We start from the raw sequence: 17,077 nt of genomic DNA, 5'->3' as shown, positions 1-17,077 counted from the left end.
GAGATCTAACTTAAGGTGCTGGGTTTGCATGGAAAATGCTTTTACACACTGAACTATCTTACTGGCCTAGTTTTTAAAAAACTTTAAATGTTTTTGTTACTTATTAATAGTAGTTCAACCATTTAACTCAGCATTATTCGGGAAGTTTTCAAACACTGAAAGTACCCTTGAGCACATACTCTGGGTGGTACTTCTGCTCACCATTGAATTCCTGGTCTAGTTGAGTGCTGGCACGTAGTAGGTGTATAGTAGACCTTAGGTGAAGGAAGGAGTCAGGCATCAGGCAGGGGATAGAAGGCTCTTTCGATCTTGAATCTTTGGATGGTGCTGATGAGTTCATAGCAGCTTTTGGAGTGTCTGGGAATTCAGAGAGGGAGCCAGGAAACACTGCTGCCAAATGTCTCCTGTCCTCAGAGTATAGCATTTGACAGTTCCCTGCTGGGCCTATGGAGAAAGCCCCTTCCTGACAGTGAGCTGGTGTGCTTTTGGCCTTGCTTTATCTCACTAGATGATCCCAAGGTCCCTCATCTGCGTTTTTGCAAACTGTGTCATTCACCACAGATCCAGGCGTGGTCTCCCCTGGAGTGTGGACTGACTGAGCTTATCAAGGATTCGAGCTACTTTCAGAGTTTCTTTAGGCATTATAATTGTCTTAAGACTCCATTTTCCTGTACTTCCTCTTTAATGACATTTTCAGGTAAAATCGAGGTTGGCCAGGAAACTGTCCTGTTTCTCATGGCTTTGTGAATGCAGGTGCCTAGTCAGTTCTCTCCGCGTTGTGACAAATAGCTCACAAGAAACAGTCTAAGAAGGTTGGGCTTCCTGTTGTGGCTCCAGGGTGTAGTCCAGGGAGAGGACTCGACAGCAGGCCCTGGAGAATGGAGTCCCAGAGCAGTTTGCCTTCTCTTATAATTGTTTTGGGACCCCAGCCCTTGAGTGATGCTGCCCACGGTCTGCAGGTCTTCCCAGTTCAGGTAAATCTAGGTCGTCCTTCATTGCATGTCCAGAGAACTCTCTCACAGGTGTCTAGAGCCTAGTGTGCTTGAAGCATTCTAGAGAGGCTGAGAGTCCATCTGCTTGCAGCTGCTGACCAGAGGGCAGCCAAGATGTAGGCTGGCCCAAAATCAACCTGTGGCCGTTATCTTGCTCTGTGCTGCAGCAAGGTGACTGTCTGGGAGAGGATTGGAGTTTGTAGGACCAGCCATGCCGGTGTCCTGTGACTGCTTGTCTGGGTGTCAGCGTGTTCCCTTTTCTTGATCTGGTGTGGTGAGGCTGTGTCACTTTGTCGATAATTGTGTTTAGTGTTCTGCTGGGCACTTACTTGGGTATTTGCTATTTAAGTCACATTTTAACTTCCCACACACATCCCGGAGTAATGTACCCAGTGTCAGAATGTACCCGTGTCATGATAACCTGGGTTCCTTGATGACTTTGGGAAATGAGCTGTTTCCTCTCATTACCTCTTGTTAGTGGCCTAAGGAAGTATTTTTCACTGAGCTGAGTTTTGAGAGGCACAGGTGTATTCTGCTGTTTTCCAACTATGCGAGGCAGTCCCTCACACAAACAGCCTTCCTCTGCCTGACTCCAGATCAAGCATCCACACGTCCTGCTCACTGAAGCTGCTGCTGTTCCAGAGAGGAGGGTTTGTGTAAGAGCCAAACGCAAGTGATGGTTTTGTTTCAAAGGATGGAAAACCACAGTCAAGTGAAGTTTAGTTTGCTGAGATCTGGTGTTTCTGTTTGCCTGGCTCTTCTGCTATTGATCTGGTGGTGCCTTTATTGTGCTTTGGGGGGTCTGGGAAGCCAACAGTGAAGTTTCCTGTGGCCAGAAGTGCTATGCAGATGTGACACCCCTCACAAAGGACCCTCTGGGGTTTTGCTGCAGCCACTCCTACTCTGGCCAGTTCCCAGGCTCTTTTACAGTCTAGAAGGAGGAGATGTTCTCAGGCTGCCTGGTGGACTTCTGTGAAGAAAGGTGCAAAGGTGTGCAGTCAGTGGGGCTCCAGGGAGGGTGCAGTCAGCGGGGTCCAGGGTGGGTGCAGTCAGCGGGGCTCCAGGGAGGGTGCAGTCAGCGGGGTCCAGGGTGGGTGCAGTCAGCGGGGCTCCAGGGAGGGTGCAGTCAGCGGGGCTTCAGGGTGGCATTAGAGCCTAATTGCTGGCTCAGTCTTTGCTGGGGCCTGGCCACCATCTCTGCCTCTCTGAGGCTAGAAGCTATGGCTGTGTAGGTTGAGGCTGACCTGAATTCAGCAATTACTAATGATTCTGTTCTCAGAGAGCTAGTTTAAGGAGTAAGATGGAATTTACAGTACTCACTTGGTTCCCGACAGCATTTTCACTGTAGCTGTGAGGAGTCCTTCCATTCTGCAGTTACTCCATTATCAGGAGACACCCAGAAGACAGGAGTGGGTTTACAGTCACGCCACCCCTCACTTCTGGATCCCGGGTGTCCTGTGTGATTTCCTGTGAGGCCCTACCTACCTGAGGGTGTCTCTAGATCTCCTCAGTTTTCTTGGAAGACTCTGGAACTTCTCGGTAGAATAACATGGTTCTCAGACCTGGAGCGGCAATGTGCTCCTATGTCTTTTGTGTTCCTCCGTGCCATGTGCTGTATTTCAGCACTTTGCTTTTCATTGTTAATATTACAGATTTTAACAGTTCTTCTTTTTATAGTCAGCAAGCTCAGGGGAGATGCCTAAAAAGTCGGATGGATCCTTCAAAGATGCCAAAGTAGAGATGGAGGTAATGTTTACAAACCGTACTTTCTGTCTGTCTGTTCATGTTTGCTTTTCTGTTGCCATGCTAAAACACTGACTCAAACCTACCCGGGGGAGGTAAAGGTTCGTGTGGTGTATACTTCCACATCACAGCCCATCATTAGAGGAAGCCTGGAGGCAAGACTGCAGCAGAGAGCAAAGGAACACTGCACACTGCCTTGCTCCCAGACTCAGTCGGCTTCTCTATAGTCTGGGCCCACCTGCTGGGGATGGCACTGCACACGTCAGTCAGTAGTCCAGAAGGTACCCCACAGACATGCTCACAGACCTGATGGTGCTTCTTTCTTTCTTTGCTTTTTTGAGACAGGGTTTCTCTGTGTAGTGCTGGCTGTCCTGGAACTTGCTCTGTAGACTAAGCTGACCTCAAACTCAGAGAGCAGCCTGTCTTTGCTTCCTGAGTGCTGGGAGTAGAGATTTGTACTGTACACCTGGCTCTTGATGGAAGCAATTATTTTTATTTATTTATTGAGCTCTACATTTTTCTCGGCTCCCCTCCATACCTCTCCCCTTCCCCCTCCCTGCTCCAGCCCTCCCCCAAGGTCCCCATGCTCCCAGTTTACTCAGGAGATCTTGTCTTTTTCTATTTCCCATGTAGATTACATCTATGTATGTCTCTCTTAGTGTCCTCATTGTTGTCTAAGTTCTCTGGGATTGTGGTTTGTAGGCTTGTTTTCTTTGCTTTATGTTTAAAAACCACCTATGAGTGAGTACATATGATAATTGTCTTTCTGTGACTGGGTTACCTCACTCAGATGGAAGCAATTCTTAAACTGAGGCTTCCTTTTCTCTAGTTTCTCTAGTATGTGGAAAGTTGACAATAAAAGACAATATTGTGTGTGTGTGTGCACATGCATGTGTGTGTGTATGTGTATGTGAAGCATGTGTATGCGTGCATACATGCATGTGTGTGAAGCATGTGTACGTGCATGCATGTGTATGTATACATGTATGCAAAATGTGTATGGTGTGTGTGCATGTGTGTGTGTGTGTGTGTGTGTGAGTGTGAGTGTAGCCATTTGTCTGCCATGATGTGTGTGTGGAGACTGGAGGACACTCTTGGTGTCAGTCCTCTCTTCCACCTCTTTTGAGACAGGATCTTTGTTGTTTGTCTGGTTTATGCCCCAGACTAACTGGGCCATGTTTCCTGGGGTTCTCCTGTCTTCACCTTTTATCTCTCTGTAAGAACAGATGGATTATAGACACATGTGCCATGCATCCACCTTTTGTGTGGATTCTGAAGTTGCAAACTCAGGCCTTTCTGCTTGTGCGTGATGTTTTAGTTACTTTTCTGATGCTGCGATGAAAATCCCCTGACAAAAGCAACTTCAGGGAGAAAGGGTTTAATTTGACTCACAGTCTGTCATAGCAAGAAAGACATAACCACAGGAGCTTAGGGATCTGATCAGTTTCCAGCCAGTGACTGGTCCCACCAACAGTGAAGTGGGGGTGTCTTTCCATCTCATTAATCTACCCAAGGTGACCCCACAGACACGCCCAGAAGCCCAATTCCCAGGTGTTGTAATTGGAGCGGTGGGGTTGCGTCCCCAGCACCCCGGCTGCCTGGCTTGCTTATGCCCCGAAATAACAACACACAGACTGTATTCATTTAAGCACTGCTTGGCCCATTATATTTAGCCTCTTCTCGGCTAACTCTCGCACTTGGACTAGCCCATTTCTAATAATGTGTGTAAGCACCCCAAGGTGCGCTTACCGGGAAGATTCTAGCCTACGTCCATCCTGGGTCGGAGCTTCATTGCATGTGCCTCAGAGAGCAGAGCTATCGCGTCTACCCGGGAGAGAGGAGCCTGTTGTCTCTGAGAGGAGCTGCATGGTTTCTGAGCTCACTTCCTCTTCCTCCCAGCATTTTGTTCTGTTTACTCCTCCCATCTATGTTTTAACCTATGAGGCCAAGCAGTTCCTTTATTACTTAACCAATGACCTTCCTCCATAACCCAGGTGGTTGCGGATCTATCAGGTTGGCAAACTGAGCTGAAGGATCATTGGCAGCCAGCACTCTGACCCACTGAGTCATCTTCCTAGCCCCCGAGGAACAGTTTTAAGAGATGTCGGTTTAGACTTGCATCAAAGCTGTGGAGTGCTCTGTCCTCTCTGGTCTGCTGGGTTTCGGTGGAGAGGGTGTGTTTAATGCCTGTTGTGCTACCTGCGGTGTGCCTGGCGTATCACCTGCTGGGCAGGTGGGATGGCATTCTGTGGGCCCTTCGAGGTTTATGCACATCTTTGCATGAGAAGGCTAGTATGTGTAGTTCATTTGGGGGAGACGGTGGAGGTGGCTTCTAGAGACAGCCAGGTAGAGGGATCCATCTAAGCTTTGCCTGGTGAATTTCAGACCCTACAATGTTTCTTCTGTAGCTGATGCATAATCACGGTGTCATCCCTTTGTAGGCCATCTTGGTCTGCTTGGGGAGGCTGGATTCATCATAGGGTTTTTGTTTGTTGGTTGGTTGGTTGGTTGGTTGGTTGGTTGGTTGGTTGGTTGGTTTTTTTGAGACAGGGTTTCTCTGTATCTTTGGTGCCTGCCCTGGAACTAGCTCTTGTAGACCAGGCTGTCCTCAAACTCACAGAGATCCACTTGCCTCTGCCTTCTGAGTGCTAGGATTAAAGGTGTGCGCCACCACCACCCAGCTTCATCATAGGTATTGAGGAACCATTGAAGAGTTGAAACCAACTTCCATAATTCATCTTGAAGTATTCAGAACCAGGAGATGCAGGAAACTGTAGCAGGGCTGGGGAGGCCATGGGGCTATTTGGGGATGAGAGTGGCAGACTGTGCCAGGCAAGGCGGGGGTGGGGAGGTTGGGGGAGGAGAAGGTAGAGAGAATGAAGAAGGAGGAGGGGTGAAGGTTTGAGAGGAGGAGGGAGGGAGGAACTGAGGGAGAGGGCTGTACTGTGTTCTCTCTGACACCCCCCCCCTTTAATGTGATTGTTGTTTTTGTTTTTAAACCATGTGAGAAGGTTTTACGTACAGAGTTCTGTACAAATCCATTACCGTAATTGAGGGCGGTCATGTACCGTGTGTGACATCTTGGCCAGTAATGGGCTGCATCTAAGAAGGGGGCCCTGCAAAACTGTATTCCTGATTAACCCTATGACACCTTAGCCTGTGCAGATGCTACCCCCTGAGGTGTTGAGCCTCTGAGGAAATCACCTGCTGCGCAGCACAGTGGACAAGTGTCTTGTCCTTCAGCCTGGGCCTGTGTGTAGCAGCAGAGGTAGGCTCCCCATAGGCACATCTCACAGTGTTTCCCAGTCAGTGGTGCAGACGGATCTACATGCAGGGCGAGGAGGTTTATCTCTACTTCTCACTTCAGGTTCGAGGCTATAGTCACATGGGCTGGTGTGGTCCCTCAGGCCAAAGTATGTATCCCGTTACAGTCTTCCAGCAGAGCGTGAAAAGTAAGTTCTGATAGAATCGATGTGCAGTGTGCCAAGTAATTCCTTTCCTTCTCTTCTTTAAGGCTGAGGTTTCTGCGGGAGCATCCAGGTCCTTGCCATCAAAAGCATCAAAACGGCGATCCAAGAATTCACTGGAAGGTACTGCAAAGCTGCCTGTGCATGTAGCTGGGATGGAGGCTGGCCTTTGTGTTTGGCCAGGGGGTAGTAGAAGGGAGCCTTGGGGAGCACAGCACTGCCACACCGGGGGGCGGGGGGGGGGCGGGTGTAGACTCTGAAACTGGAGATTGTGGCTTCTGCACATATCCACAGAGGGGTGTGTGTATATATATACATGCAAGCTCATGCTGCCCAGGGCAGGAGAACCTATTGAAATCTCATGGGTGCGTTGAACTTCCTTTCAGAATTACTTGTCAGCCATCTTGGTCTCATTGGCTCTTCTGCTCTGGTAGAAAGAGTTTAACCCTGTTGCAGATCAGACACAGAGAGCCCCCAGGCAGATGCTGTTGCACTTAAAGAAGGACTCTTGTTGAGAAATGGCCTCACAGGCCTGGTTTGGGATTTGCTTAGCAGACAGGACAGGAGAGCTTTGGGGATCCTGGGACAGCCTCTAGTGTTGGAGGCTTATGAACTTCACTGAAGTACGAAGTGGCTTTGGCTGAGCAATAGTAATTTTGGAAGAATTACCTTCTTTCTAGCCTGTGACGTCATAAGTGTCAGGAGTATGGTGGTTGGGGTTTTCACTCAGCAGTGACGCCTCACCTAGTTGTCATGTTGTGGTGACATTTTATGCTAAAAGCCTTTTCCTATGTGTGCTGTCCGTGGCAGAAGCCCAGGGGCAGTTGCTGGTATAAGGGCAAGGGTGATGTTAGGCCTTAGCCACAGGGCTCCATGGACAGACACTTCCTTCATCCCTTCCCAGTGCTTCAGAGCTTTCCAGATGTTCTAGGTAAATGTGGGGATGTAATTCCTAGTGAGACTGCATTTTCCCATGGTGGTAAGTTTTTGGTGGCTCTGGCATACCTCCGTCAGTGGCCTGACTCCTCTGGAGTGCAGTGCTGGTGGTCGTTGGCACTCACTCCTTGTTAGGATGACTGCAGTGTTTAAATGTTCTCTTCTGGTTTCCTAGTTCTTTTCCCCTTGGTTTGGTTTCTGACTTTCTAAGCACTTAATATTTTAGCTACTTGAAGTTCTTGGAATGTGTCTAGAGGTTTGAGACATGAAGATTGATTTTATAGTCATTTTTACTATTTAGTCTTTTAAGTAAATTCCTCATTGTAACTGACGGTGTGGCTGACGCTCTGGGTTGTTAGGATGGCATCCCGGTGAACTGCCCTTCCCTGGTCCCTGGGACACGTGTCTTCTCTTACTACCTGCCTTCTGTTTTTGCTATTTTAAAAGAAGTTTTATTTAAATTGTACTGTTTTGATTTGTTTATCTTTATAAATTAAAAAAAATTGTTTTGAGACAAAGTCTCACAGTATAACTCTGGCTGGTCTTGAACTCAGAGATTCTTCTACCTTTGCCTCCTTACTGCTGGGATTAAAGGTGTGCACCACCATGCCGGGGTGTTTTATTTTGTTTTCTTCTTCAGTTAAATTTCTTCCAGATAAATGAATTTAAATCACTCTATCACTTATGCTTGCCCTGCGGCCAGGAAGTAGGTAGACTAACTCATCATGACTTGTGTTAGCTGTGTTTTCATAGTTTGGGAAGTCCTGGCTGTGTGTGTGGTGTGCTGGAGAGTCTTTCACTTGAGGCAATTGGTGATACCTTGTGTTGTTTTAATTTTATTTTTGGGAGCCCTGTTTTCCTCCTCATCCTGTTTTTTCTTGGTGGTTTTGTTTGAGACAGGGTCTTACTATGTATCCAGCCTCAAACACACTTTGTAGCCCAGCAGGCTGCCTCAGCCTCCTGAGAGCGAGCATACAGGTGTGCATTCCACACTCTCTCTTCCAATACCTGTTCCTTTGTCGGTGCTTAGTGACACGGTCTCTCTTTTCCTTTTCCTCACCCTACTCTGTGTCTCCTCTCTTCTATGATCCTCAAGAGAATTTGCCATCAGGGACTTGCAAGAATTCTGACTGTGAGCTTTACTGAGCCGGCAGCAGCTTGGTTGATTTTTAGCTGCCCAGCCTCACTGGCCAGGCACTGACACACCAGAGGCCCTTCCCTCAGCAAGGTTGGCACCATACCAGACATTCTGCCTTTCTTGAGTGGGTCATCATTTGAGCAAATGTCCTGACTCAAAGGTGCCCAGGACACAGGGCTTGGGTGTTTGGTTCACAGGGTGAGCCTTGCATGTACTACAAGGAACAAAGGATTCAGGAATGAATAGACTCTCCGGCTCTTCTGGGATCACTGTAGCACTTAAGAGACATAGGAGAATGTGACACTTTTACTTATTCCAAAACAGTTCAAAATATATGTGTGTGAGTATATATACATACATATGCCTGCATATATTCATATATCTGTATATTCAGAACTTACTGACTTCATCTTAGTTCCTTTGCTTGGTAACTGCAGCATTTGTAAGTTTAACACTTATTTTTATTGTGTAATTTCATGTCAGGAAGAAGGGCCTCTAGAGCCAGTGAACATAGCCTTTCCCCTGAAAAAGAACATAACGCTTCCTACCATAAAGCTAAGAAGGACCATAGCATGAAGCAGCTTGGTAAGATCACTCAAGCAGTAGTGAAGCTGGGAGGGCGTGTCTGTGTGCGGAATAGTCAGTGTCAGGTCCTTTGTTCTGAGTGATTTCTGGCCACAGAGGGTGGCCACCCAGCGCCTGCTCCTGTATGATATCAGGCCTCATCTCCAGAGTGTTTCCCGCGTTACAGTAGATGGGGAAGGACTGTGGGCTCTGCCAAGCTGCCACATTGAGCTGCCACATCCAGCTTTATGTCAGTCTTGGACTTAAGTTGCCCATCTGAACCTTCCTTTCTCTCCTGTGCAGAATCTAAAGTCTAAAGAGCCTGCTAGAATGCAAACCTATATAAGGGAAGGAAGAGGAACCCAAGTGAACCAGGAATGAGGGACTCAGGCAAGAAGAGCCTCAGGGAGCCAGGGCCTAGCTCAGAGCTGCCTAGGGAGAAATAAATAGACCTTGTAGCAGGCCCCGAGGAGAGACTGAACTGCTGCAGGCTTGCGTGTGCACGTGGCAGAAGCCCAGCAGTAGACTAGAGTGGAGAGAGGGACAGTGGTTGACTAGGGCCCACATCAGCTGGCAGGACCCTGAGAAACTGTCCTCTTGACTGTATGGCTGCAGGTGTGTGCAAAAGGCCTGGGTGAATTTTATGCAGGGTAAGGATGAGATTTGGCTCTGGAGGGTGGGAGTGGAGGCCAGAAAACATTGAGAGTTTGTAGCCTTGAGAGATGGTGGTGCGTGATGAAATAATGGCGGCACAGCCCCAGAGCCATGGTGGGAGCAGGTAGGAGTCAGGGATTCGGCAGTACAGATAGATGATGGATTGGATGCCACTAGTTAGAAAAGAAAGGACTCAAAGGGAAGACACAGCTGGGAGACTTGGGGCACAGGTGCTGGTTGGTGGGTTAGATGGCAGCAATCAAGTTTGCGATGTCTGAAGCAAGTGGAGGTGTGCATGTGTGCCTGCACAGACTGTGAGTCAGTTAGAGCGTGTTGAGGGAGTCATAGAAACAGGAGGAGACCACAGATGAGTGCTCTTAGTCTGCAGTGATGGCCACAGTGCAGCTTTAGATGATCCTGAGCCCAGATGCATGGAGCAGCAGAGGAAAGGTTGGAGAGGGTATCCTGAGTGCCAAAGGAAGGACATTGGAGGGGACTTTAGTCTCCTAAGGGGTGCCTGGGCCAGTTGAGAGTTGAACACTGGACACGACAGTCTATTGGTTACCTTGGTAGTAGGCCCTGTAAACCCCAATAAAGCAGCCCAAATACAAACGCCTCTCAGCATATTAATCTGCTGTTAACTGTTTTATGTCAGGAAGGAAAGAGGATAATATTTCAGCTAAGATTTTAGACTCCATAGTGTCGGGACTAAATGACGAACCAGATCAGAAAGTGACAGCTTCAGAAATAGGTAAGAGAAATGCACCCTTCAGTTTGACTCCTCTGGTTTCGATACAAAACAGTTCCACGTCGGTAGTGCTGTTAAGAGAGACTGTACTTCAGTCTAAGTTCTTTATGATTTTGATACAAAATAATTACGTGTCAGTGTAGCCATGGATTATTTTTATTCTAAGCACTTTCTCACCATAGTTTCCTCCTATGTACTGAGGATCAGATATGACTTACCTTCCAGTTTGATTTAATTTGCTAAGTTACATGATAATTTTCTTAAGCAGGCATGAAGTAAATCTTTAAGGCCTCCCCCCGCCAATATTTCTGTTCTTTTGAGACAACATCTCATTCTATAGCCCAGGTTGGTCTCAAACTCATAGTGATCTTCCTATCTTAGATTCTGGGTTTACAGATGTGTGTCACACTTAGCTACATGCCTTTCTGTATATTACATGCACATGCTAATACATATATTTGACAGGCATGATGTATGTGCATAACATGTAAGGTGTAAGTCAAGACATTTTTCTCATCTTTTTGTTTTGTTTTTTTAAGACAGGGTTTCTTTATGTAGCCCTGGCTTTCCTGGAATTCCCTCTTATAGACCAGGCTGGCCTCAGACTCAGAGATCCACCTGCCTCTACCTCCTGAGTGCCACCACCACCCTGCCCTTGCCCATCTTGGTGCTGAAGTTCAGTGAGCTAATGTGATGGCTCCGTAGAGTTACAGTTTATATCCCCACCGGCTCTACTTTGTTTCATTCACAATTTTCTACCATTAAGGCTTTAACAGGTGGGTCAGTGAGCTGGCTCAGCAGGTAAAGATGCCTTCAGCCATTCTTGGCAACCCTAGTTTGATCCCTGAAACACACATGGTAGAACGAGAGAACTGGCCCCCATAGGTCATCCTTTGCCCTCCACATGTGTGCTGTGGCCCACACACATACACATATACATACACCATACTCTAAATGTATAAATTCTTTGAGGCCTTAAAGAGCATGTCTGCAGGCATTATTACAGTCATTACAGTTAAAGCTGGAGAGGAACAGAGTGTGCAAGGTCACACTCACTGCCAGGCACTCTAGTTTCCTGTAGCTCTAAAGCACATTGTTTAGAGCTAGAATCTTTAGACACAGAATCCTTGAATTGCACTCAACACCAATTTTGATTTTAGGAGAAGATAACATTTTTCTGGGTTTAACCTGCCTCATACCTACCAGATTTTGTACAGTTTGTTTTTCTTTTGTGTGTATTGTCTGTATATGTGCACATGTGTGCTTGTGGAGGGCAGAGGTCCACATTTGAGTATCTCCTGCTGCCTTTTCCCTCTTTTTTGACTTATTTTTATTTTTGTGTGTATTGGTGTTTTGCCTGCATGTATGTCTGTGAGGGTGTCAGATCCCCTGGAACTGGAGTCACAGACAGCTGTGAGCTGCCATGTGGGTACTGGGAATTGAACCCAGGTCCTCTGGGAGAGCAACTAGTGCTCTTAACTGTTGAGCCAGCTCTCCAGCCCCTTTATTCCTTGTTTTTGAAACAGGGTCTTCATTTCTTTCAGACTGGTTGGCCAGGAGGCTCCTGGTATTGGCCTGTCTCTATGTTCCTGGTGCTGGGATTTTGGGAATGTGCCACCCTCCTTGGCTTTTTATGTAGGTTGTAGGTATCCAGGCTCAGGCTTGCATAGTGTGCAGCAAACAGTACAATTCTAAAAATATAGATGGCTGGCTTATCTGTGCATGGGGACCTCCTGGAACTCACATCTTTAAGAGGGATGTTTGGACCATTCTGTTCCCTTATTGGTGAGAAGATGCAATGGGAAAGTCGTCTGTGGCTTCCCCAGGCCAGTCTTGGTTGGTCAGATGCAAGACTCTGAACTGGGGCAGTCAGTGTTCTTACTGACACTGTAACTCCATCTTGTAATAATGTTTATTTTGTAAAGAGCTTTTCCCATCTGTCGATGCAAAGGTGAAAGCCGGGAGGGCGTCTTTGCCTGTTGAGCTGTGACTCCTCACCCAAGACCAGTGGATAACCCCCACCTCTTCTGCTTACCCCCCTGGCTTGGAGCAAGCTGCCAGGTGGTTCCCTGAGCCATGATCTTGAGCCTTGGTGTTCCTCATTGCTTTGGGTCTGGAGAAAGCTGCTCTCAGAGTGAGATGTAATCTATTTAAGACTGACAGCTCAGCGGGACTGTTGATTTAAAATAAATCGAAGCCATTCTTAGGCTTATATTGAACAGTTTATGAATCTTTATCTACAGGTATGAAATCATAAGTTCTGTTCTTAAGAAGTGCAAACTGTACGGTTGAGAGTTCAGTAGCTCAGAGTGAAACCTGATGCCCCCTGCTAGGGTGGCGTGTTACTCCCATACTGCCCCCTAGTGGGGTGGTCAGGGTACGGCTCCTATGCTGCCCTCTGGTGGTAGGGTTGATACTGTGGATTTAGATAGCAGTGGTCAGGAGTGGAGTCCTGGTGTGGAGGTGCCCCAGAGATCTCTTCCCCAACCTGTCTGCCATTGAGTCCGGCTGCTACACAAGCCAGGAACTAGCTCTGTGCCACCTGCCTGGTTGCCATCACGGTCACTAGCTTTGTCTTCCAGCACAGTTGTTTTGGAATTGAGAATTTACCAGCAGCTGTGGATTCTCCAGTGCCTTGCATGAATATGATTTCCAGATCCAATGTCCCGATGTCAGCTGAAGGGTCCTTTCCCTGTGACAGACTTTTATTCCTAGTTCTTCAGAGAGGAACTTAGTCCAGGCTGGCTGGGGACTGAAGATCCTTCTGCTTCTGCCTGCAGGAGCTGGAATGGCAGGTATGCCAGCATGCTTGCCTGTGTTTTCAAAGAAAGTTTTCAAAGAAAGCCGCTAGCTGCTGGCTGGCCGGTTCATGCACATGACAGTTCTACTGTGGCATGCCAGAAGGGAGTGGATGGGTTTTGTTCCCATTTCGCTCCTTCAGGTGTGTTGAGCTCACCAGGAGTCTATCCATGAGCACCTGCTTCCTGCGTGCTTGCTGTAGTGCTAGCTTGCACCATGTGTGCTGGTCTCTGTAGTCGCACATTTCCTGGTTTCCTGGCGCATTAAGCCATCGTTTATTTTGCTCACTTTACCTGACTCATCATTTTGTTTCCTTGCTATTATCAAAAATACAGCAAAGTACAGCAGTGCAGCTCACCCAGTGCCTAGTGAAGTTTAAACCCTTTATGCTTGCTTTACCTTAGCTGTGGATTTTTAGGAACGGTTACAATGTACAATAAAAACATCTTGATAATTTTCTGTAAACACTTCAGGATGCAGCTCCCAAATCCAGCACGACAAAATAGACATTCTCTGACATAACAACTTTGGACAGATTTATTTTCTGATTATCATTTAAAATCCAAGCTGTGTTCTAATTTTTTAAAAATTATTTTCCACTGTTTGAAAATGTGGTTATGCAATCAGATTTAACAGCAGCCCAGCATGCTAGCTAACACCTGTGCAGAACCACTAATACAGCATTGGAGTAGTAAAAACTGTTAAGAACACCAGGGAGTGCGGCTGTAAGCCTCACTGGAGCAGAGTCCGCAGGACCAGTGGAGAGAACTGACTCCAGAAGGTCTCTGACTGCCACGTGCTTGCCCACACCCGTGGGTTACATCTCTCTCTCACCCAAATGATAAATACAATTTAAAAATCTAAAGAGGGCCAGTGGAAGCTGAGCGTAATGGTGACTGCTTGTAATCCCGTCACTTGGTGGGGGAGGCAGGAGGATCTGGAGTTCAAGGCAACCTTGGCTGCTCGTTGAGTTCAGGGGCAATGTGGGCTACATCAAGCAAACTTGTGTCATAAAAACAAAGCAAAATAACCTCACTCCAAAAACAGTAAAAGCAAACAAACAAAACCCAGCAAAACAAAACCAGTGGAGCTTGAGAAAGGTAAGATTCTAAAGTGTCTGAGCTGAGAGGTAGGATGCTGGCCTAGAACATACCAGGCGAGGCCAGGCCTGGATCCCATCACCACCCCCAAAATCAATAAACTAATAAAGGCAGACAGACAGAACAGAGCCCCGGCGCTGTGGGCTTCCCATAGACAGACAGACAGCGGTGTATTTGCACTTTTCACTGTGATGCTGGGTTTGGTAGACCAGAAATGCTGGCACTTACCAGGGCAGTGAGGCAGCTTGGCCTGAGTGGGGCTGGTGCAGTTGGCAGTCCATAGCCGCAGAGCTTGCTTGCTCTTAGGTCTTAGAATTTCATGCTCACTCTTTGGCTGTGCTCTATGAAATGTGTGTAGTTAGTTCTTGGTCACTTCATTCAGACTATTAGGGTAGTATTTTTTGTTTGTTTGTTTGTTTGTTTGTTTTGTTTTTCAAGACAGGGTTTTTCTATAGCTTTGGAGCCTATAGCTCATGTACACCAGGCTGGCCAGATTGAATGGTTTTAAGAAGTTACACAGTTGGGTTTTAGGAAGCAGACTGTTTTCAGGGGCCCTTGAGTTGATGGGTCAGTTTCAGAGTTGCGCCCGCTGCCATGCACAGTCTGCTCTCTGAGCCCCTCTCTCATCCTTTGTTTTTAATATGGGAAGTATTTACTTCACACTATGAACTTTTCCCATTTTTAAGACTTGAACATTAGTGATCAACTGACAGTATCTGGGACTCTTTAGTGTGTTGAGGGATGTGTTCCACAACACATTTGCTCTTTCTTTCTTGATGTGCTGACTGTGCCAAGCTTGGCTCTCAGGCCTGGCTGGTGGGAGCAGGTATAAGTGGTTCTAGGGTGGGGAGGTAGGGCCAGTTTGCTTGGGTGGGGCGTTCCCTGATCCCAGCTGACCTGAAATCCAGGCCATGCTCACATCCCAGAGCCGCATGTTCTCAGAAGCCACCCTTGTCATCCTTGGCATGTGGCAGGTGTGAAAACACAGATGTGCAAGTGCTAGGCAGGCCGTTAGTCTCTAGCCCTGCTGGGTGCAGTCTCGTGCCCAGCTTTGAACTCTTTGTGTCAGGATCTCAGAAGCCAATACTAACTGAACTAGTATTTCAGATGATAACTCAGCTAGTCTGTGGCGGGAGAGCGCAGAGCCAGAGCCTGCAGTAAAGCAGAAAGGTAAGAACGACCCCTTCACAGCTCTTGGTTGGAGGACACTAAGTGGCATAGAGGAAGGCAGCTGCCAGGCGCTGGTGTCCTCTCGGGACGGCCCGGGCTGAGTATACTCTGATGTGGCAAGGGAGGCGCGCCTGTCTTCCCCATAAAACAAGGTCATTGCTTGGTAGCACAAGCAGGACTGTCATGGGCCTAGTGTGAAGTGGTGGCATTTGTGACACCAACGGTGTCATGAATGGTCTCTAAAACAGGTTCCAGGGCCACTGGTCAGAGCTCTGCAGGCCACTCCTGTTCAGAGGACTTTAGACCCAAAACTGTGGCTGCTGCCTGGTCCTCTTCTGTGGTTTCCTGCAGTCGCCAGATGCACCCTTTGGAGGACTACAGGGGAATAGCCCTCGGTTTGTTCCCAAAGCCTGGGGCCTCCAGCAGGCTGGGCTTGTGCTGGGGCTGCCATGGTGGGGACAATGGTTGTCAGCTAGGTTAAATGCAGAATATTTGTCTGAGAGCAAATATATATCAGGACCAAGGCAGGAAATGCATGGGAGAGAGAGTAGGGCCACAGGAGCCACTTGTCCTGGCATTGGTACAGGAACTGAGGTGAGGCTGCGAACATGGGAAACAACTGCACAGGAAGTGATGGAAGGAGAGGGAGGGGAGAGCCTGAGGTGACCTGGGAAACAGGAGACCCTACCAGCCTTCCTGACAGGAAGTGCTGAGTTGGCTGGCCTGGTGTAGCAGAAGTATGCAAAGCAAGATGTAGACCTAGGAAGGAGAGGGTGCAGCTAGGTTCTTCCTGACTTCAGGTGGCCTTGTTAGGAAGTTAGGCTTTGGTGTGGAGCGGTGGGAGACAGTGATATTTTTGATGATTTCAAAGGCCCTGTGTTGATTTAGGCTTGGAGAGTGGGGCAGAAGTGAGCAGAGCACAGTGCAGCCTACAGGAGGTGCTGGGTCTGTGGGCATCTGAGGACCTGAGGGTCCAAGTGCCTGCTTCTGGGAGTCCCGCATGCCTGTCGCTTGTTCTGGGTCCCCACTTCTGTTTCTTACTGTCCTTCTGTCTGGAGTCCCGACTGTCTAATCCCTGACCACTTCCCACTCTGTGCTGTGACACTGGGGTCTCCTGGGGCCACAGAGGAAAGATCCTAGGTCATCTCCCCTTTTTGTGGCCCCAGGACCTCTTGTCTCCCTAAGATTACTTTGTCCAGGAACTCTGCTGTAGCGCTCATGTTCAGGTCAGATTCCAGGGGCCTTCACCCCGTGCCCACATGTGGGTCCTCACCTTGTGCCTTTGAGGACAGGACTGCTCTTGTGGAGAAGACATGTGAATGTGTATTGCTTTCCCCAGCCAAGGTGCCCCAGCCCTCACTGTGTGTGTCTTGTGTAAAGGTGTTCCTGGGTGTGACACAAGGATTATGTGCCTTCAGTTCTGTTGTCTGGTGGTGCTGGGATTGGAATCCAGGGATGTATAGTTGTTTGGCAAGCTCTGCCACCCTTCGCATCTCCAGCCCCTGTGACTTAATGGGCTATGTTTGTGCCCAGAGCGCAACACTTGAAGAGAAAGGACCCTGGGTGAAGGTGCAGTCTAGGCTGCAGGAAGCTGGTCGAGTTAGTTCATTAGGGAGGGCTGGGCTGCTGATCCTTCTGGCCCTGAGCTGTCACAGCAGCTTATTTCTCATGGCTTTGTGACTTCAGGATTTGTGTCACTTAGTTCTGTGGCACAGTTTCTTCACAGTCCCATTCTTTCTTTCCCATCTGGTTTTTTAAGACAGGGT

The 17,077-nt window shown here is 48.0% G+C and overlaps 1 protein-coding gene across 4 annotated transcripts in view; it reads left to right on the top strand.

Moving 5' to 3' along the window:
- Traf3ip1 (TRAF3 interacting protein 1) overlaps positions 1-17,077 on the top strand; it is a 44,815-nt gene that overhangs the window by 9,533 nt on the left and 18,205 nt on the right. For 2 of the 4 annotated variants that reach the window (XM_050163013.1, XM_050163011.1), the window contains exons 6-8: positions 2,670-2,738; positions 6,250-6,325; positions 15,249-15,311. In XM_050163013.1, the coding sequence (XP_050018970.1) occupies positions 2,670-2,738; positions 6,250-6,325; positions 15,249-15,311 (208 nt within the window). Of the gene's footprint in view, positions 1-2,669; positions 2,739-6,249; positions 6,326-10,149; positions 10,246-15,248; positions 15,312-17,077 lie in introns of all 4 variants that reach the window. The other 2 variants (XM_050163014.1, XM_050163012.1) reach the window with 2 other exon arrangements.

Source organism: Alexandromys fortis, unplaced genomic scaffold (assembly GCF_014885135.2).
Source record: "Alexandromys fortis isolate MF-2015 unplaced genomic scaffold, M_Fortis_MF-2015_v1.1 scaffold_139, whole genome shotgun sequence".
NCBI classification, from domain to species: domain Eukaryota; kingdom Metazoa; phylum Chordata; class Mammalia; order Rodentia; family Cricetidae; genus Alexandromys; species Alexandromys fortis.
Note: the sequence above shows the minus strand (reverse complement) of the source record. Positions and strands in the feature narration are given on the sequence as shown.